General features: G+C 36.5%; 2 protein-coding genes across 2 annotated transcripts; both read right to left on the bottom strand.

Annotated features, from left to right (window-relative positions):
* Nucleotides 1–41: 41 nt before the first annotated feature.
* Nucleotides 42–8,129, bottom strand: trmt6 (tRNA methyltransferase 6). Its single transcript, XM_038286043.1, has 12 exons — nt 7,828–8,129; nt 7,575–7,705; nt 6,666–6,775; nt 5,383–5,474; nt 5,199–5,282; nt 4,989–5,113; nt 4,675–4,845; nt 3,824–3,984; nt 3,658–3,743; nt 2,919–3,021; nt 723–809; nt 42–318 (listed from the first exon to the last, which is right to left on the bottom strand). The coding sequence occupies exons 1-12, from the start codon at nt 7,929–7,931 to the stop codon at nt 157–159; spliced, it is 1,416 nt and encodes a 471-aa protein (XP_038141971.1). The 5' UTR covers nt 7,932–8,129; the 3' UTR covers nt 42–156.
* Nucleotides 8,130–10,763: 2,634 nt separating this feature from the next.
* fermt1 (fermitin family member 1) lies at nt 10,764–21,312 on the bottom strand. Its single transcript, XM_038286116.1, has 16 exons — nt 21,155–21,312; nt 19,740–19,892; nt 17,607–17,704; nt 17,094–17,229; nt 16,834–16,974; nt 15,287–15,467; nt 15,110–15,212; nt 14,875–14,982; nt 13,203–13,334; nt 12,981–13,030; nt 12,526–12,650; nt 12,181–12,287; nt 11,829–12,053; nt 11,628–11,752; nt 11,399–11,540; nt 10,764–11,291 (listed from the first exon to the last, which is right to left on the bottom strand). The coding sequence occupies exons 2-16, from the start codon at nt 19,888–19,890 to the stop codon at nt 11,118–11,120; spliced, it is 1,998 nt and encodes a 665-aa protein (XP_038142044.1). The 5' UTR covers nt 19,891–19,892; nt 21,155–21,312; the 3' UTR covers nt 10,764–11,117.
* Nucleotides 21,313–22,756: the final 1,444 nt, after the last annotated feature.

Consider the following 22,756-nt stretch of genomic DNA (forward strand, 5'->3'; position numbering starts at 1 on the left):
CACTTCTCAGCGGATGTGAGGACAAAGACAGGATTAGGTGCTCCGATGGATCCAAACCAGACACTTGGACTGCTTTATTCAGTTCAACAGAGTATAAAGAAGAACCACTGCAGGTGGTGCCGAAGTGCCTGACAGATCTGATCTCTCTGCACGTGTTTAATTCTCAGAGTCTTTCACTTTTTGTCTCTTTGGTGCCGGTTCCTCAGCTAGCCGGGAGGCAGCCGGTTTGGAGTGGTCAAATGCAACTGTTGTTCCTGAGAGGAGGTAGCCCCCGCCACCGCTCATCAGGAGCAGAGGATGTGTCCTATCAGGCAATACCTGGAGACAAAATACAGACCAGTCAGGAGGAATTAACTAGGAAGGAACAGCTGGAAGAAATAGAAATAGGTCGGAACAAGTCTATCTATTGTCTACTTAGAACCCCAAACTGGCAGTTGGAAAGACATTTTTATTCTACTCGTGACAACGAATGAAGATAAAAGGATAGATTAACATGAGGACTAATGGAGAGATTAACTAAAAGACTGGCAAATCTACAGTTAGGTAGACAAAATGATTAATAGATTGGTTAATGAATGAATAAATAAATGGACAAATGTATTAATTGATAGGCAACTGATAAAAGGAACAGACTGATTAGGGGATGGATAAAATGTATTTTTCTAATAAAAATGAACAGTAAAGTGGATTTTTGGCCTAATATTCAGGATACAAGTATTTACCTGGTAATGCCTGAGCCAGGTATCTGTGATCATGAGGTTGACAGTCCCACCTTGTTCTTTGAGTTTTGTGTAGCACTCAATAAGTGTCTGCAGATGTCAGAAAAAGAAAAAACAACAAAGACTATAAATGACTAAAACAGAGGTATTAAAAAAAACAAAAAAAAGCAGCAGGTCTCTTATTAGGGGATTTTCTGCTTTCAATAGAGAAGACATTCTAGAATCACAGATACTCTGCAGGACACACAGAAAACCTTTAACAACAATGAGAGAAACACGACTGATCCTCATTGTCCCATTAAGCCCGTCACACCTTGACGATTTTGTCAGAATATGCCTGATGCACGGAAAATCTGGTTAAAACGCTGCCGTACAGTGGATAACTTACGGGTCAGTTTTGTGTAAGTTATGAGCACACTGAAGTACGCTGGCATATGCCAGCATATGCTCATACGTGGGCCCTAAGTTACAGTTAAGTTATGAGATCGTTAAGTGTAAGTTCGTCATAAGTCGTTGTGTCTAGCTTATCCAAAACCTATGAGTAACTTGTGCATAACTTATGCGTGACTTATTGAGAACTTATCTCTAATGCATATCAACGTATTGTTCCAGACGACTGCTGAACGTCTTTCTAACTTACAGCTACTGTAAAATGGCATATTGGCAGCGTTTTGGTATAAAGGGGGGTTCATAAGTGGAAGCATCTGTAATCCTCCAGGCTTCATGGTGAACAGACGTTACACAAGAGATGGAGGATCCGGCTGAGACAGGAATACATACTAGCTGTCCTCCAACATCAGAATGATCAAATCAATTTGACTCTGTTCCAGTTGTAGGGTGACCGCAAAGGTGAGTGTGATGGATCCTCCCTGTGTTCACGCACCACAGCCACAATCAACAAACTTCCTAGCAGACATGACATTGAATCTGCTCTGTCTGCAAACCTTCTTTCTTTTACTTTTTATTTACATATTTATTTCTTTTTTGGCGGGTGGTAAACAGCAGTTAGGTTAATACGGCAATCAAAGAAATCTTTTTATGAAGGCTGGGCGCCTCCAGGTGCATCGCTGCCCCGCTCAGGACACTGGCCTGTGCATCATTTCATGGGCATTACGCTGCCGGGCGTTATGCATAAGTTAGGCTGTCGTTGGACAAAAGTTCTGGACTCATTATAAATGCTCTATGTATACGCCCAGCGTATGACAGCGTTTTAGAAGATTCTGGTACATCAGGAATACACTGGCTAAATTGTCATTGTGACAGGGGCTTTAAATACAACCTCAAAGACGTTGAAGAGATCCAAAAACCTAACACTAAACCAAAGTTGAAAACATTAGGAAAACTAAAGGCTACACAGTCTACATAGTTTTTTCCCACCAATGGGTGAATCAGGTTGTCACTTTTTGTTCTTAGATTTGCAACTATAACTGATATACAAGCTGACTGAGCAACACCGCTAGCTGCAAACATTTCGTTTTTGATATTTTCATTGTTTGTTGAGAAGAAGAGTTATTTTACAAGCACTTTCTTAGCTTGAATTTGGTTACTCTTCAAATGAAGGTCACCTCCATGAGGAGATGGTTGAAAAAAAAATGGTAGATTTTAAAATAACTTATGTCATTTATCATTTTTTATTTGAAACTTAAGGTTAACAAATTAGATTTTTCAGTCAAATCACCCAGCTCTCCTTTATAGTCGAGCATATCAGTTTTCTACAACTTGTGACAAAATGTAGCATTTCCCACATTATCTGTCAGAGGGATGGAAAAGGGAAACTAATGTCAGCCAGTGTGATGAGCCAGTTGAGTGTCTAGCACCACTTCCTCTCCATCAAGTACCCACCACACACCAGTCAGTACAGCAGAGTGTGGCTGTGGTGTTTCTTGCAAATGTTTGCTTTGTGTTACATATAAATATGTATATTCAGGGCTGTTATCCTACTAGATGTTCAACCTCAGCCCAAATCTGTTCTTTTGCAGCTTCTATCAGGTTTTCCATTTGTATTGTCCTGCATCTAGCTACAGCCCCTCACTATCATATCTTCCCAGCTTCCCTGTAATGCTTAAAGAACCATCCCTGCATCACAATGCTTCAAGTTTATGGAATAAAAGCATCTTTGCAAAGCTCTATAACCCTGAGGATAAATGTTTGGCAACCATTTACTCTGAACAAATAAAATAAGAGGCAACATTCTCTTACCTCTTTGTACTGAGAATAGACTACAAAAGGCCGAGATGGGGCGAGGAACTTAAGCAAGCCCAAAAGAAGAGAAGAAGGGTGAAACTGACTTGCTATCACCAACCTGCAAGTGTGGAAAAAAAAACAGATGATAAAGCAAATATGTCTAACAAAAGAAAGCTATGTGAACAGCAAATTCTTTAATTGGAAAAGTGCAGAAAGGCAAATTGGTAATTGAGCTCATCAGGGCTTCAAGCAGCATCGTCCACACAGAATGGGTTTTTATAGCTGGATTAGATTCTATAGAAAAAGCTGATTTAGGGCTAATTCGAAAACTGTTCTCTGTGTATTGTTTATTGCCTACCGTAAAGCTTCAATGATATAGAGAAGTCTATGAGCAAACAAAATCAATAGTTGTACTTGTGCTGCAGATGTCACCTTCTTATAGCTCTACCATCAATCTTAAAAGCTAGAAAGTCTTTTATCTTATGTGGGAGTTAACTGCAAAGAAATCAATTTGTTCACCTTGGCCGAGCTCTGCACAGTAATCGCTCCACACACATCCAGCTTAAGGCTAATTATTTTTATGACTATTATGGACAGTTAATGATTTAATCACTCATAATTTTTTTCCTCCATGGCTTTTTTTTTTTTTACTACCCATCACTGATTAAAGTGGGCAGAAGAGGCTGATGCAGAGAGCAGCAGAGTGATGTAGATGAACTATTCTGAATGCAGACGCAAATAATCCAAGACCAACCCATCAGCATTCCTGCCTTCCAGCAGGGCAGCTGCAGCCGCCAACTTCCTTCTCTTCTCTTCCAACTTCTCCTTTCTTTCTTGAGCCTAAAAGGTAGAAAAATATCTTAGCCGATATAACAAATACCATTTTAACAGAAAGTGATAACACTTAACATTAGAGATACCTTTGCTTCTTGCCGTTTCTCCTTCTCCAGTTTCTCCGGGTCTTGGCCCACATCATCACCAGTGTTTATCTCCATATTCTCCTCCTGTGGACTCCCCTCCTGTTGTTCTGCCTCAGGTTGGTTCTGCTCCTCCTCTGCATCCACTTTCACCTGCTTTTCCCCTGCAATGGTTGGAATAGAGAGTAAAGCTACACAATCAGTACATGAACCGAGTGAGGATTTGGAAATGTAAAGTTCAGCTAACCAGTTCTGAGAACAAATAAATAAAAACAGACTAAAACATATTAAAAGGGTTTTTTTCCTTAACACCAAATGGGTGCATGTAAGAAATAAACCACCTCATAGTGATCATAGTTATCTAACAGAGGGTATTTTGATCACTAGAGGTAAGATACTGACTATTCACACAGTAATCTCTTTTTTAAGTTTTTAAATCACGCATTTTATCCTTATGTTAGTATAAGTCTCCTATTTTAAATCATCCACTTTTATTCTAGTTACATCTATTCTATGCCACTTCAATGTCTTTCTTCTACAGCACTTTGAATTTTCTTGCCATTGAAATATGTTATATACATCTATATAACTGAGAAGGGAGGAAAAAAAGCTAAAAAAAAGTTTTTTTATATCCTATATTTAGGATATAAATATATCTATATTTTACATCTGCCTATTACACAAACTTCAAATGACATGCATTAAAATGTGTAGCTGTATAATAATAGACACTGTTTAGGAACATTTGGGCAGAGCTGAAAAGGTAAAAAAAAAAAATCTTGGTTAGCAATGGTAGCTGAGCATTAATTTGTAGAAATTCTGTCTAACATAAAATCAAAAAAAGAATGCCCAACCTTCAGTGGGGTCTTTGGCACTGGTGTCCAGCTTCCCTGCCAGCAAAGCGTTGACATGGCAGATTGGAAACTCATGCAGCATATCGTGAAAATGTGCAGGGAAGCCAAAACACTCCATCCCCGCCCGCACAGGCCCACCTCCTGGGTACATCTGGATCACTGATCCATAGCCTGGATGGAAAGGGAGGAAGAAGTCATTAACTAAAGGGTAAAACAGAGGCATTGGTCAAAGTCTACAATGATAGCTTGTGCAAAAAAAAAAAAAAAAAAAAGCTTAAATGGATAGTGCACACAGATTGCTAAAGAAAACTTGCCTCCCATTCTCTCCATAATGGCTCCCAGTACAAGCCCAGCACAGGTGTCAAATACTAGAACTTTACTGCCGGCGTGGATGTTTGCTAGTGTCAGCATCTGCGCCAGAGTGTCATATCGTAGATGGCTGCATCACATTAAACCCCGCCCCCAGAAATAGAGTTATTATCATACGGATGTGTGAGAAAACTCTTAACGAGGGTGATTCTCACCAGATCTTCCCTGGTTCGCGGCCGTGGTACATCATGGCTATGATGCGACAGGTCGGTTTCAGAACCGTTACTGTATTTTCATATCTAGGAGCACAAATGATGGTAACTGATGAGAACAGCAACATTAACACATTTACATTCATTTTATGGCTGCATCTAGAGTCTGTAAGTGTTAGTGACTCACTTTTTCTTCTTCTTCTTTATGTACTTATCCTGGGCATATCCAGTCTTATTGCTAAACGTCGAGCTGTTATCTATCAGCTGCTTGATGATTTCCTGAGGTGCAAAAATATTTGTATTAACTCTCCTTTAATATTAACCATAGATCCACTTTGAATCGGAGGTGACCAGCATTGGATTTTAAATGTGACAGACTTAAAAAATAAATAAATAGTCCAGCCTTTATCTAATCAGTGAATATACAAAACCTTAACTTCTGTGGTTTGCATAAACAACACCACCTTTGGATGATAAAATGTTGGTAACAGAAGAAAGTTCAGTTGTTTTCTGTATCAGTTCGGTGTTTAAACACCTCAAAGCTCTTTGCTATGGAGGCATGTCATGTTGTTCATTTAGGAATTCATAATATGGAATTATTAGTCAGCGGATACAGAATTATTAACTTATTATGTTTGATTATCTTGAAAAGCATCATGTATGTGATGAATCATGTTAAATAGGGCATTTCCAGACTTTCGGAAGTCACAGTAAAATTATTATTATTATACAGTTGGACACATTAAAGCCAGTTTAAAATGTATCTGTTGCAATTGGTTTGTTTAGAAATAAAGGGAATCATGTTTTCCTGCTGAAAAACTGCTTGCTTTCTCCTTCTCACATATGGTGTGATGTCCCCTCTAGTCCAAAAAGGGAAAAAAAACAAAAAAAACAAATAGAAATGATCAATCTTGAAAGAAAGGTTCCTGGAAGCTCCTCAGAAGAGAAAATAAAAGATTTAGCAATTTTACAAATCATAGTTTATTCCTCTTAATTTTGACATTTATTTTGTAATAATGGGACTATAATCTTTCTCATGAATGATTAAATAAAATGAAAGGATTTTTACTTGGGACTTATTTTATTTATCCCATAAACTTTCTCTTTTTAGTGATTTGTAACTTAGTGGTGTTTTTTTTTTTTTTTTAAGTTGCAGTTTATTGTTTAAAAAGTTCTTCTTTCAATTCATTCGGAAAGAAAAGAAAAAAAGTTGTCTTTTTTCATAGTTGTTAGAGAAAAACAAAACATCCAATTAAATCTCTTCTGGTCAGAGATTTAAATTGTTTATTATTGGAATGTGGTCACAATCTCACACATGTACAAAATGTATATTCAGAAGTCTCTAATTCTGAATATACATTTTCTTTTTAAAAGAAGCTGTCTTTACATAGGACACAGAGCATATAATGAATGGCCTACCTGGAAACTTATTAGGAATTCCAATTCTCCCTAAGGTACTTTCCCATTTACCTTATCCGTTAGGCCTTGCTCTTTCATCGTCTCAATGTCATCCCGAGTCAGTTTCTGGGATTTGCCGTCATCAACAATGTGTCTGTTGTCTGTTCCCGTCACCTTCACATCTAGGAGCCACAAAGAGAAGTCTCACAATAGGGTTTCCCCCCCATACTAACATTTCAATATTCATATTAATACTGTGGAAAGTATTTGATACCAAAGGAATATCAAATATCAAAATCTTTATCAAAAATAATAATAAAAAAATAAAAATCACATTTATTTTAACATGGAGCATTTATTTTTAGTTAAATCAGAGAAAATTGGACAATATTTTAAGTTTGGAAAGAGTATTATCCTTTTAATTAGCAAATACTAAAAACCTAAAATATACTGCAGCAAAAGAATGCAAACAACACTTGATACCTTGACAAATGAATATAGAATCCATAGTATTGGAGTATCGATAATAGGCCTGCAGCTAACAATTATTTTGCAAATCGATTAATCTGTTGATTATTTTCTGATTAATCGATTAATAATCGGATATCAAAAGGTTATTTAAAAAATACTTTTTGCACTTGAGGAGTTCTGGATAGAGCATATTGATAGAAGAAAAAGATCTTTAACTTAAATGCATAATATTTCCATATCTTTTTTTTACAACTTTGGTATAATTACTGCTCTAATTGGTTCGCTCTGTCAGCAAAAGGCATGTTTTAGAGTCTCTAAACTGCAGTTAACGATTAATCAATTACTAAATGATTTGATTTATTTCAATAATCAATTAATCTGATTGTTTCAGCCTTAATCGATACATTAGACGTCTCCCACAAATAGAGTGATCCACAGCCCCAAAAATAGTCTGAAATGTTATAAATATGCACACAGGGTTTAAATCTAGGTGTCCACTGTATGACACACCTGTGGAGCTTTGTGTTTCCTCGTCTTCCTTTGGTTGCAGGGTTCCTCCAGAGGATATCTCAAATGTGGTGCTGTATAAATGTCCCACAACGTTATCCAGCAAGATCCACTGCTTCTCAAATATCACCTTCCTGTGTGTGAAACAGCCTTTAGTCCTCCACCAGATAAACAGCCGATTTACCCCTTTTATAATTAGCCAACAATGAATTAACGCTGGTGTTTATTTATTTTTATTACAACATATCAGACTTACTTTTTCCGTTGAATTTGCACCGCTTTGTAGACGTCTCCTCTTTTTAATACTATGTGATCCCCTTCTTTGATTCTGTACTCATAATCATCTTCACTGTGCGCCATTATAAACTATGCGGACCAGCATAGAAACACAGCAGACACATAAACAACAAATTCAGCCAACAATTATAACGCTATATTAGTAAGAAAAGTCACAAAAAGGCACTGAATAACACTAAAGCATAAACAAAGCTGCCCTAAACAGTTATTCCCACGTGTTAGCTTCCACTTCCCTAGCTTCCGAGGACTTATTAAAGGAAGGCGGGCTGTAGTTGGAATGACGTATGAGTAAAGCTGCATCTGATTGGCTAGAGAGATGTCAGTCAATCTTTTGGCCAATTGGCGCGAGAGGAGAGTTAAACTGTGAAATGTTAATAAAATAAATGAAAATGCAGGGTTTTCTGCATGTCCAAATAAATATTTAGTCAGCTTTGAGAGGGCATGTGCCAGCAATGTGTATATACTTAAAATTCATATACAGTGCTATTATAATATTAACCCATCCTTAGACATTTCCCTTAGTTAAGGCATAGGGCAAACAATTGCAATGTTTATGCATTTAGATACATATCTATGCAAACGTTTATTTTTTACACCTCTTTGTCAGGTTTTTAGGGTGCTCCTACAATTAATCTAACTAAAAATAAAATAAACAGGGTGAAGAATGTCCCAGCATTGATCTTATAGTCTTATATCTTGGCATATCCTACTAGTAGGTGCAATTCCTCAGCAAATATATTAGAAAGTGCAAATTTTACAGCGAGTATATCTGTGTTTGGAAAGTAATCAACATACTTCACAAGGATCATTGGCAGATGACTATAAATATCATGCTCAGGGACTTTGGGTGGCAGTCTGTAAAATATATTATTATATTGTCTGAATATATTGTCCATTGTATTTTTATCTTTAGTGGTATCTTGGTTTAACTCTGCCCTTTGTGCTCTATTTAAGCTACTGGAACCAGAATTTCCCCGAAGGAGTAATCCCAAGGTATAAATAAAGTTAAGTCTAAGTCTATATGAATTATTATAAGAAGCTTTATAGGCTTCCAAACTGAAACACTAATCCAAAATCTTGACTACTATTCCCCAAGTCTTGTAGAATAGTTAGACGTTTCCATGCTGAATTTAGACACTTGAGAGCTTAAGGTCAAATTAAAAGTTTTACAAAGGGTATCCTTTGCTACCTAAGAAATGGGTTAAATACAAAAACAGAAAATTGTATTGAAATGTACAAAGTTTCAATGACAGACTGATTATGATGAAGGGGTTCCCTTAATGGCAGCTAATCTACTGTAGTTTTGACTGTATTCCAAATAGATTAAACCATAAAAGATTTCCTGCAAAAATTGTACCTGCTCAAAAATTTTATCACTCAAGAAAATATATTAAAATCCGTTATACTCCTCCTCTGAAGAGAAACATTATTAATTGCTTGGTAGATGCTGAGCTATATATAATGTGGATGAACTGTAGATTTAGTGATGCTGGTCAAAGGCAAAATCCCTAAATTAACGTTATTCTTTTGGCATATAGAACAAGGAAGGAGTAATGATGATGTAGAGTAGTGATCAGAAAAGTGTAGAAATATCACAACACCTTTTTTTTATTTTGATGAGTTTAGGTTTGTCAGAACCCAGAAAAGAACATTAGCATTAATAGTTGGAGGTTCACAAACTAAGGTGACTGTAGGTTTAGAGAGTTTATGAAAGCTCTAAAAAAAACTGTAAAGACATGGCTTTGTAATCTTCATTTAAGTCGTCAGATCATGGTAAAATTCAAGGAAATCAGACAAGATTTCCGAAAGATAACCTTAAATGCCCACATATTTGGTCCATCTATTCAGTCAGGTGTGTGAAGATCCCATAGTAATCCAACCTAACTTAAATCTAGAGCATCAGGGTAATGTTCAGCCATCATAACCAAAAGAGATTAGCTCTGTGTCCTTGTGACAAATGAGTGTTGGAGCTAAATGTGTCTGTATCATCTACCTTTAAACTGTCAGGCACTGACATGGGCTGAGATACAACTCAGAGAGAAAGAAGCTTCAGACCTAAATGAAAAATAAAAGCCAGGCTAGGAAGTACACCAAGGGTAAAACCAACAATACTGGAGATATGTCCTGTGGTCTGATACTACCAGAAAATAATTTTGTTCTAATAAAATGAGTGTTACTTGTCTAAACATAGGGGGGATATTACAAACCTGTGCACACCATCCCTAATTGTAATATCGGAACTGGCGCCATTTTGCTGCTGGGATGCTTTTCTGCAGGAGGGACTGCCCTTCCAAGAACAAATACTGTAGATATAATCATCATTATTGTGAAAATATTGTGGCAACTTAAAAAAAATTATAAATCCAATCAGCAAGGTAAATCTTGAACACAAAAGCACAAAACATACCACAAAATTATTCTCCAAGTAGATAAATTAAGTGTTTTAGGGGCGACCATCCCAAATGTCTGGTCTCAGTCTTATAGAAAATAGTGTCCATAGTTTAGCAGGTGGGTGTGTGAAAAGTAATATTGTGAGAAATTTTCAGATGGATACTCAAAACATTTGACCAAAGTTGCACAGTTTAAGCTATGCTATGAAAAAAATAGCAAAAATATGTGTACAGTTCTGAATTTGTTATTTAAAAACTGTCTCCCTCTAATTATTCCTGCATCTATAAAATAGAAATACCTAATCTGATCTTAACTTATCTAAAGATGTTTATTCAAATTAAACATCTGATACGGAACAGTGTACTTTTAACTGTATAGTTAGTGATTTGATAAGTCAACAGTTAGTTCTAAATATTTGCTACATCTCATCATGGTAAACATAGCTTACCAAAATGGAGGACTGAAATTTATTTAACTTATTTTAAAAAAAGCAATGAAACATAATTCACTTGAAATCCCTCCATTGATTTTAATGTCGTCTCACTTTATTGGAGGAAACACACCTATTTGATGTTCAAAACAGCAACCTTATCATACATATCAGTTCATCCATGTTTTAAAAAGACAATCCTTGCTACATATTTACATTGGAGTCATTATGTTGTGTATAAATGGCAAAAAAATGATAAAATCAGGATATGGGGCTGTGAAGGAAAATGTGTTAACATGATATAGCCCTATTGTTCATTTTCCTCCACAGTGATTTGTTCTACACCTATGGTTAACATTGCAACAGTCGTTTTAGACAATACGGACAAGAACATCAGTACAAAAGGGGTGGGTCAAGTTTTTCCTTGGTCAGTCTTGGCCTCCAGTAAGTTTAAGGAATAGTTCTTCATCTAGTGTTTCATTTTGGTCTTTCGATCGTGTGGATAGGAAGATATAACCCCCGATGAACTCATGGACCACTTTACAGTCGCAGCTCACACAGCAGAAGGCAATGCTCACATTCTGGTCAAATTCTATGGTCACCTGAAATCACATACAATATAGAATTGGTTTTTGCAGCTTTGTGAAGCCATTTTTGGGGATAAACACTCAGAAAGTATATCATTCTATGTAAGGGGCCAATTTCTCACTTGTTTTATTTCCCAGTTGACGTTCCATTGCTTCATGTTGGCAAACCTCCAAGTAGTCACAGGCAAGCTAGAGGACATGTCGATACGAATCATTCGGTTATATGAAATCCCCAGAATTTCATCCTTCTTGCTACCTTTGAATCTGAGAACAAAATACATGAAACTGTGAAAACATTTATTTATCAAGTTTAATGCCATTTTATATGGTACCAAAATATGTGCCATCTACCTGACAATGTAGTACTTAATGCCAAACTCTGGCAGTGACTGCCAAGCCTGGATAAAGCGCATCTTGGCCTCAACCAAAGAGAGCTTTGCTATGTTCTGGTGGGCCTCCAGGATCCGTGCTGTCAGCTTTACCCAGCCATAAGAAGCAGAATTAGCAATAACATTTGACATCAGATATACTCGAGGAATGTGTCAAACAAACCTGCTTGGTCTTGTGCTTTTTGGTGTAGCGAGGGGAAACAAAACATTCAGCATTCATTTCCATGGCATCAAGGTCCGGAGCTTCCTGACCAGGAGGGGGCGCCAGGCTTTTCATTTGCAAAAAAGACAGGATGTTTCTCACTTCAGACTTGTAGGAGCTGTAGGCCATCGTCTTGCCTTTAGATGCTAGAATGCATGCAGCTTTCCACTTAGCATATTGTGTTTCCTGCACCAGCGAGAAGAAAGTCCATCAAGAGTTACATGTGTAACAGTTTACTTCATGCCAGTAATAAAAAAATTAATTAACTAAGATAAATACAGTAAAACCCTTGAGTGAGAAAGTGGGCTCTTACATTATCACATCGGATATACACTTCATTCATCCCATCCGCAACTGGAAGCAGGAGCTTGATGCCAAACTTCTTCTCTGTGACATTGACGTCTGGGACCACCTCACATCCTGTTAATTCAAGATAAAGAAAATTAAATACACCCAAGAGCAAAAGCACTACTTATTTAGCTTCTTCCATATTTCAATCAATTCTGACAAGTTTCACCAAGTCTGCTAAAGGAATACAACAATATTAACATTATTCTTTCAATATATTATAAAATAACAAATTGGAAAGATTGATCAAAAACAAGTTAAAAATAGCCAAACTCGAATAAATGAGTGTTTAATGCTTTGAGCCACTGACCTCGGAGGTGAAACTGCTCGATTGGTTCCCCGATGGAGGCTTCCTTGTTTTTAAAATAAGAGATATTGGTGTCCTTGAACACAAACCAGTACTCTTTGAATGGCCGTAGAGTCAACTTTTTGGGCCTGTTTTGACACACATGGATTTAGGAAACCCAAACAACATTAACAGTTTGTAAGACTGAATTTGTGTTCTAATCAACACAGACTCCCTCTGCAGAACATTTACCCAGATGGTCTCAAAGCTGCTGAATTTGTCATAACAACATTTCCAGACACACGCTTGAGTGACATTAGATTTGTTTCCACAATACATTTAGATCTTTTGATGACACCATTTAGGCAAATACAATAGGCTTGCTGTAATTCAATTAAATATGTGTAAACAGAGGGACAGAGGAAATGCTAGTGGCAGATATATAAATCTCAATAATCAAGCATCAGGGTAATTTTTACCTCAATAGCCGAAGGGTGTCTGCCAGCTCTGGAATGTCTGTAATGTCCTCCTGGAGGCAACAAAACAACATTTAGTCATTGTTTTACATCTTCCTGGTATGATTAGTGAAGTCATGGCTACTAATAGCAACTTAAATCAGGTGTTTGGTTGTGACTCATCTTTAGCCTAAAGTTTCCCTTGGCTCGCCCCGAGTAGTTCAAGGTTCCCAGAAATATATTTACCAGGATATTGTCAGTGTGGCCGCCTTCAAGGGTCACCTCCAGGTTAGACAAGGCAGCCTCTACTTCGTCGATTTCTGGCTCGCTGGAGTTGTCCATGGGCTCACTTGACGTGGTCAGTTTGCAGATGTGATACTGTGAAAAAGATTATGTTGATTACAAACAAAGACGAAGACAGATTTCTTACTTACAAAACCTTTAGGGGGTTCTTTTAGTAGATTGATGTAGTTATGAAAAAGGATATTTGAGTATAGCTGTAACACTTAATCTTAATCTGTGGTTTAGAATACAAGCAATCAACTTTGTTGGTAACTGAAAATGTGCATTACAACGAAACTTGACTTCTGAATTTAACCCATTCCTTAGGAAGCAGCTTGGAGCGCAGATCTGGGGCTAAGGGTCTAACTCAGGGATCCAGAGTGGCAGGCTGTAGGGTTAGAACCTGGCACTCGCAGCCTGGGGGGGCTAAAATTCTTCAAGAACAAACTTTAGTTTTTTTCTCTCTTCTGTTTCTAATCTGATCTCTCTCTTTCTCTCTATCCCTCCTCTTTATTTTCACAGACAGGTTAGGATATTTTTTCATGTCCTGACAGGCCTACTTTTATATTTAGATATCTAATCTAGTATCCTCCATTCTAAGCTTAAACATACAAAAATTATGTAGCCCTACTCAAAATCAGTTAAGCCCAATTTACTGTAGCCCTGAAGACGTACTTACTTATGATTACAAACTGTCATTTAACAGAGTGGGGCAGTGTGCAGTTCTTGGATGTAAATTACCTGTTAAAAAGTTATTCAATTTCAGCTATTTGGTTTTAGTACACTAACATTTTTACAGCTCAGGATGGAGCATCTTTCATAAAGGTACTCAGATGTTGTTTTTTAAGATGTAGCCAATATGAAAAGATGCAGTCCACAAAGCTTGTGCTATTACAGAACAATTATTATATGTCCTTTAGATTATGTTATCAAAGCCCAACAAATAGTCCACGCAGTTACATTTTAAAAATATTCAGCCCTTTTAAATTTAATTCCACCTCTTCATATTAAAACTGTAGTATTTTAGTGTATATAATTGGGATCTTATTTAATACAAAAAAAATAGAAGCATGATTGTGACACGAGATAGAAAGGATGCATTTTTTTTAGCTTTTCTATTAAAAACTACAAAATAACAAAACAGCAAAAATATATATATTTTTTAAGTAGTTGTTTTAAGTCTCCTTTACTCTGCTTCTACTAAACAAAATCCTGCCTTTAAAAGTCACCTAATTCGTACATGGATTCAACCTCTGTTTAATGCACTCTAAGAATTTTCATAAAAATACAGCGGTAGAAGAGTATTAAAATACTTTTTGCAAGAATTTTATTATTCACCTTTAGTTGATTTGGTTAGGAAAAAAATTATCATTTAAAAAAATTTACCCATAAAATTAATATATTAAATCTGTGAGTGGTTATAAAATATGTCCAAATCATCTAAACAAGTGTATTTTTTAAGAATTGTACATTAGAATAAAGATCACAAGAATAAGATGTGATCTGCTTTATTTTCTAAATTGTGAAGTTAAGGTATATTTGTGTAAAATATTATTTATTTACCATTTGCATTTGTTTATTATGATGTAAATCTGGATTTTCTTTACAAAGTAATGCATTAACTGTAAGGAAGCACCTGTAAGGAAGCAAACATCAGCATTTCTTCGTCTGTGCAGTCTATCTCCTCTAGCAAGATGGACCACCGGGCCTGTTCGTACAGCTGGGTTATCCTGACGCCGTCGTACTGAAAATACAAACAAACACGCTGGTTTAGATCTAAAATATCTTAGTAAGACAGCAAATCTTTTCTTTGAGAGAACTTCCACCAATAAAATGTTTATCTTCTGTTCCATTAGAAAACACCATCTTACTTTTGGGTTGAGATCAAAGAAGACATTGTACTTGAAGCGTAGTAACAGTTTGTCGTCATCCTGAATGTCTTGCTCCATGAGTGAGCGAGAGGAGTTCAGCCACCTGTCAACAAACAGTCGGATGACGAAGGGATAAAAGCATATATAAAAAACAAGCTGAAGGGTTTTTGTTTTTACCCTGCATTGTTGGTCGCTTTGTCCATAAGTGACTGCGGCTGGTAAAGCTTGCTTAGCTCTGCCGGGGGTAGGTTTAGCTGAGCCTCAGCTAAGGGGTTATCTCCAAACCAAATGCTGGTGGCAGACATGGGCATTCCGTTCTCTGGGTCATAGGTTGCCGTCATCGTATTGTACATGGGACCTTATTTGATAATAATTCAACATTCACAAACAAGGTTATGGGATATAACATAAGATTTGACTTCACTGTGTAGTTCTAAAGGACCATAGATCATTCACTTGTAGGAGGTAAGCAGAAATGACTCAATAAAACAAAATTCATTATGAGAAAGCAATGCTGAAAACAAACGCTAGACATAAACTACTCAATACATAATGACAATCAAAGATTGACAGAAATTAAATTCCCTAAATTTCCTACAGATTTAAAGCTTTTAATTCTCACATTACTACAGCTTCTCACCAACTCTCCTGAGCTTCCCAGTTTATGGTGCACAAAATCCCCCTCAAGGTATCTTCTGCTACCATGTTTCTAGGTGGATTCAGTGTGTTTAAGATGCCTTATAGTGTGATCTAAGTTTTGATCTAATCCAAAGAGAGCATTTTCTTCCACTTCTAGTTTGCTGTTCCCCCCAACAAGGCTTTTAGTGAGCTGCACTTTTATTTATTTATTTTTTTAATCTGGTCAATGTTTAAAAAATGATAAGATTTGAGGAGTGCATGGATAATATTTTCCATGTCGACAGATTCTCCAACTTGAATGAGTCTCTCCAGGTTGAAATTCAATCCTTTTAGTCACATGAATTTATAAATGATAGTACTTTTGGTACCTGTGCAAAACAAAGCATGTCCAGAGTTGATCTTGATGCATAAACTATGTGAAAGAAAATAAAGGAAATATAGATGTCGCTGAATCATTAAAGGCTGACTCTAGCACTTGATACATCAAACTGATAAAACTAACTTCAATTCCATATCTTCTTGATTTAGTTGGAATTAAATATTAATTGAATCCCCTAAATATTAACTTAAAAGAAATAAAATATTCCTCAGGCATTACTTCTATCAATCTATTATTTTCCAGTTTTACTGCTAAAATGCTAGAGATGCACCGACCCATCTTTTTCCGATTAGATAGTCATACACGGGCCGATATCCAATACGAACCGAATGCTACTGTTGAATGAGTTAAATGTATTCTTTGCCACGGAAGTAAAGGCATCCTACCTGATAAATAACATTGTTATAAAAAAGTAACAAATTAAGACAGATATAAATCATCACTAACTGCTGTGTGCGCTCTGTGCAATGATGTAATTAGTGTTGCAATCATAAAACTGAAATCACCAGATAGGCGTAACTGTATTGCTGCATATAATATCAATAAAAATATAAGGACTGGATCAGGATGCTAGATCAGTGTCATTCCTCCAGTATTCATTCCAGCTATTTTGCCAATATTTGAGCCCATATCCAATCAGACCATAGGATCAATGCATCTCTATAAGCTGCTGTACCAAACCAGAAACCAATGTGCTGTGAATTACCTGTCCCTCCCTTTCCCAAGTTAAGTGAGTCCCATATGTCCCAGATGTCTTCCTGGGTTGAGTTCTTGTCTTTCTTCTTTTTCTTCTTACCGGAATCATAGGGGGGTTTAAGCAAAGAGAGTTCCTCTGATCTTCTAATGTCTAGAATGGAGCAAATAAGGAGACGTTTGAGATTGTCAGACAACGCAGTACATGTCATTTTGATTTATTTTTTTCAGTCAGAGCTGAAAAATTCCAGGTTTGGGTATTTATGAACTAACTGAGAACTCTGCAGATCTCCTCAACCGCCTTGAAGACCATACTTGAGAAGCAGACTGTCATTCTGATGGTTTTCATATTGGGCAGCTGTAGCAATAGTGGTTTATGCTGAGGAGTGTAGCGCAGGTCGGCATCAGCCTGTGGAGATTAGTTATACAAGTTTTAGAAAAACATTTCTCCAACTGTTTTTGTTATAACTATGCTCCATAGTGTCCCTAAATAGCTTATTATCCATTAATGTGCACAATTTACCAAACAATCACTGTAAAGGTTTGGTATATTAATGTTATTAACACTAAATGGTTCGTGCTCAACTGAACACAGTAATAAACAAGCTTTCAGACTGTTTAAAGATGGCTATGATTCTGTTTGTAGCCTCCAAGGTCAGCTATAAAAAACAGCTCCAGACCTTTGAAACCTTCAAGCCCAAACAGGATTTACTTATCTTGCTTTGGCTAAAGGCATTCCCATGTAAGTAGGTTATATGGGTCATGTTATGGGCTTTCATAGTTTACCTGAATCCCATATTTGTCCAATGTCCAGTGAGTTTTGAGCAGCCAGCATTTTCTCTGTTCCCACCACAGTGCATGATCAGACCAGTCCTGTTGAGCCTCTACAGGAAAACATATAAAATACAATTTGCTTCACTACAATACAACTTCTATTTGCTGATTTACATGTAGGATCTAAAATTCCTTCATATTTACACTAAATTGGGTAAGGTAATTTATTTAAAATAATGATTATGTTATTTGAAATTTTCAATTTATCACATAAAAAAATTGAATACATCTAATGGAATGTATGTGATAGACAAGAATAAAATATTTTTGTGGATGGAGCAAAGGAGAAAGCTGTTTTCTTGTTTTTAAAAATTAAAATATTAACAAAAAAATATGCTGTACATTGTGATCAATGTCATTAGATTATATTCTTTTAGGAAATACAGAGGAAAGATGCAAGTTTTCTCTTGTATGTCTCTACTAGGTTTGTCTTTTGAGTCTTAATCAGAGAGATTGGATTAATTTAAATTTGAAAATCTATTCTCAAGTCTTACGATGAATTCTCATATGGACGAATATGGACTTTCTATATGACTCTCTAACCATCACTGTCCCCAACAACATGACTTAAATAACATGCTGCTGTCATTTTTGCACATCTCTGGTGTTGCTGCTATTTTTTCCACATATCCAATACTGTAAAAATTTCCACGGCTGTATAATGATTATTTTGTTCTCCAGATGCACTGTACAGTACAGTATTTTATTTGTTTATTTTATTAACTCTGCCACTTCTTCTGTTAATTTTATACACTTTAAAGTCCACATTTGTGTGACCACTTTTGCTATAACCTTTTGCTGCTGTAACACAATAATTTCCCCATTGTGGGACAATAAAGGGATATTCTATTCTATTCTATTCTATTCTATTCTATTCTATTCTATTCTATTCTATTCTATTCTATGCTATTCTATTCTAGTGTATGAGAAATCAAATTGAGTCAATTATTGTGATACTCCATCAGACAATATTGGTATTGATTTAAAATACAGCTGAAACGATCTTTAATGTTTAAAAGTATTCATAGACAAACATTTAAATCTGCAGTTGCTCATCGTCAGCGCACCCACCAAGAGCTTATTATTCAGCTCCTCTGCACCGCCCGTAGCAGAGAGACAACATGATCTGAGATTTTCCAGAGCTGAGTTATTATAAAAATCATAATATAGTCTTTGTTTCTGTATCTGAATAAATCGTATTGTAATTTAATTCACATCCTAATGACATGGAATAGGCCATTTTAACGCATAACTATGCTTGGACCCAAATCGTTCCATTATAGCTGTATGTTTAGGGTCAGTATCCTGGTATAAAGAGAAGCCTCCAAGAGGTTTTATACCCCAGCTCCACTGTGGATCATACTCCTTCCCCTTTCCACTACTTTGTGTTTCTGTATCACGTAAAACCCAAATGAAATACATTTAGGTTTGTAGTTGGAAAATTCTGACATATTAAAGGGGAATCTATAACAAAGGAAGTTATTGTCCACAAAAGACATAATTTTTTCATATTTCTTACTTTCAAGCCCTTTGGCTGTTGATGCTGACTTATTTATCCAAGAAAACCTGTTTATTATTCAGAGTTGATGTACTTTTAAACTGCTGGCAGCAGAAATACTCCTTGTACCCACTTGTGTGTAGGTGGTGTGGCTTAATGAGTCTACCTGATATCATCTTGCATTACTAGGCTGAAATCCATCTGTTGATGACAAGATGTTTAGTCATCCTCTAATGCCTCATGAGTTTGATCTAACTCACCGAAAATCCCCCCTCATATTACGTTTAATAGCTCCACCTTGTTTACGGAAGACTTCAAGAAGAAATCAGATAAGGCTCTGACTATACTTTGCCCCCTTCACATGCCAAAGCATTGTGACTAACATAGCAGTGTAGAGAAAGGGCGTGGCTCGACAAACACAGCTGTAGCAGCAGAAAAAAGCTAAGTTAAATACAGCAAGTATGAGAAGCAAAATAACAGATTTAAACGCTAAACATGGGCAAGTTTAAACGAATGTGTGTGTTTTTTAAAGCTATTCAAATATAAACAAAGCTAGAGCAACTTGTCATTGATTTTTTTAAACTTACTGATTTTTTCCACCAGCTTAAGCATGAGCCCTCCGATGTGCAAGTCACCTTTCACCCTGAGTTTGAATTTCATGGACTCGTCCCCTTCTTTCTGATCCACCTGCACAGACAGCTGCCATGATGTTTCCCCAATCGCAGCAGCTTTGAGCATGGCTTCGTTTAGAGACATGGAAGTGCAAAAAAACAATTATACGCTAATTATTATGGGGGCAAAATTAGTCATCACAAAAAGGAAAAACACACACACACACACACACACACACACACACACACACAATGTTTTCAGTTTCTTGCATCAATAAAACATGATGAGTCTCCCCTTGAAGTATTTTGTTGGGAAACATCTCGAGTGAAAAATGTTCCCCAACCTTATCACTGACACATGCAGTCTGCATCCAGCCTCTTGTGAAACAACTTTGTCTCACTACTGCAGTGTCCCTGCAATGATACTGCAGACCCTTGAACTGCTCCTTCTGTATCAGCCAATACATTTTAATAGCAGGGAAACATACAACCACGGTGGCATAGCCCTTAAAAAAGCAATTAGACTGCAAAACTCAGTTTCTGAAATGAGGCAGATCTGCAGGACGATTGGGTGTTTTTTAATAAAAAGAGAGAAAAGATGAAAGACTTGAAGCGTGTAAGTAGGGGGGAGATGAATGGGGGGAGGAGAGCAGAGGATACTGGCTGTGGAATGTGACGAGCAGGGACACGAATCTGGTGCAAGAGGGAACACAGAAAACAACAATCAGCCCACACTGCACCAGGCTCTGTTAATCAGATGTCTGAAAAAGGGTGAATAAGCACACATAGACACAACCCAACCTAGATTATAGTGTAATCACAAAACAAATACATGTTTCATTCTTGTCCCACACAGCTCACTGGAAGTGAGTACTGTGTGGATCTGCTGAAAGATTTAACGAACACAGTCAATTCTCTTTGTGCAGCTGCAGGGTATAGTTAAAAATGTGAGCCTGCTGGGGGAGACTTGTTGAGATGTGTTACAGCATGGTGGACTGGCACCCAGAATATTACACTAGCAACAGAAAAGGAGCAGAAAAGTTGAGTTATTGATATTTTGTTTAATACATATGATATAGGCTAATACAACATTATTAAATGTTTTCTTTTATACATAAAAAATTTAAGATAACTAGACAGCATAAACACAGTTTTTACATCTGATTTACATTTTGAAAAAGTAAAACCAACAAAGTTTCAGATTAGGTTGAACAAAGAGTAATAAGCATGTATTTGCTCCTCTGGTGGCCTATAACTGGACTGTTGCTGCTTCAGGTATGGAGGAGTCCAGCTTTAATGAAACGCACCTGGGTGTCCTCGGCTAAACATAAGGGGGACGTTTTCCTCTCGGATTTTAGACCAAGTTACTTTGAATAGAAAAGCGCTCTTACCTTGAAATACGTTTTCTGCCAAGAAGCTATTATTAGAAAGTTTCTTTTCAAGCGGAATGAATCGGGGAATAAAAGTTCCAACGGGAGTGAAGGAACAAATAAAAACACGCCCAGTTCAGACAGGTAGGGAAATGACAGGAGGTGGAAACGTAGAAGGAAGTGACCAAACAGACGAGGTGAGTAACGCTGACTAACAGGTGAGTTTGTTTAAAAACAGAGTGAAGAAGATGTTGCTGTGCTTTTTCCCCCTCATTTGTACTTTTAACTTAAAAAACTTCCTTCATGTTTAATAAAATCAAATGAATGACGACGATATAAGTTTCTAAACGCGAGTTTGTAAATAAAAGACAAAAGCTAGCTTATTTTATGAAGACGAAATGAAGATGAAGTGAAAAAAGAAATAAAAAAATTAGAAAATATGCAGTAAGAAAGAAGAAATTCTCATAATTTTTTTAGTACATATATAGGCCTACGGAAGAGGATTAGGGCCACTCAAAAAAAATAAAAAAAATGTCAACTGGGGGGGGGGTTGTCAGAATTCTGACTTTAATCTCAGAAATCAGAGTTTAATCAAGTGAAAAAAGTAGGAAATATGCAGTAAGGCAGAATAAATTCTCATACATTTTTTAGGAGATATATATACGGAAGAGAATTAGGGCCACTGGAAAATACTGAAATATACTGAAATAAAATAAAAATCTGTTAACTTTTTTTTTCTTTTTTTCAGTGGCCCTAATCCTCTTTCATAGATATAAGTGAAATTCTAACTATAGTGAGAAAAAGAGAAACTAAAACATATGATGATAGTGTTGGGACTGACATGATGGTTATAAGAAAAAAACAAAAAAACAACTGAATGTATTTTTTAAAACATTTTTTCACATTTTTCTGTCAAAACTGGCAAATTTCCAGATAAAATGCAATTAACAAAATATTTTAAAACGGTGATAGACATCACTTTTTTTTTTTACCATTAATTTACCATTAATAACCAATCTCAATGAACCCCCGATTTTGAAGAGTGCTTGAAAAATGGTTTGTTCGTATATTATGGTTATCTAATTTTTGAACAGAAATATTATTCAGAAATTAGTTAACTGTACTGAAAAGAATAATTTGCAGAGTGGGAGTCAGTATGGGTTCAGATCAAATAAATCAACATTGTTCCATGACTGGGATTAAATGAAGAAAATACAGTAAATATATTTACAGATTTAAGAAACTATGGAGAGGGACAGTTTATAACTGGCTGAGTATCTAGTTGCCTGACTAACCAAAAACAATTTGTAGAGATAAGAAGTGGAAAAACGGATCTTAAAATATCATGTGGAGATCCCCTAGGTACAATGCTAGGACCAAAGCTTTTCATTTTGTATATGTGAGAGGTCTAAAATTTTTACATTTAATTCTGTTGACAGATGACAGTAATTTATTTTGTAGGCCATTCAGAGTGTTCTGGAAACAACACGACTGAATGATTAGTTGAAGGAATAGTGGCATAAAAGGGAAGCCTATAGAGGTGGGGAGTGGTGGCCTAGTGCTTAGGGCATAGAGCTTGGGATTCTGATGTTCTGAGTTCTTACTAGGGCTGAATATTCTAGT

Source organism: Cyprinodon tularosa, unplaced genomic scaffold (genome assembly GCF_016077235.1).
Source record: "Cyprinodon tularosa strain WSP-4 unplaced genomic scaffold, ASM1607723v1 ctg22, whole genome shotgun sequence".
NCBI lineage: Eukaryota > Metazoa > Chordata > Actinopteri > Cyprinodontiformes > Cyprinodontidae > Cyprinodon > Cyprinodon tularosa.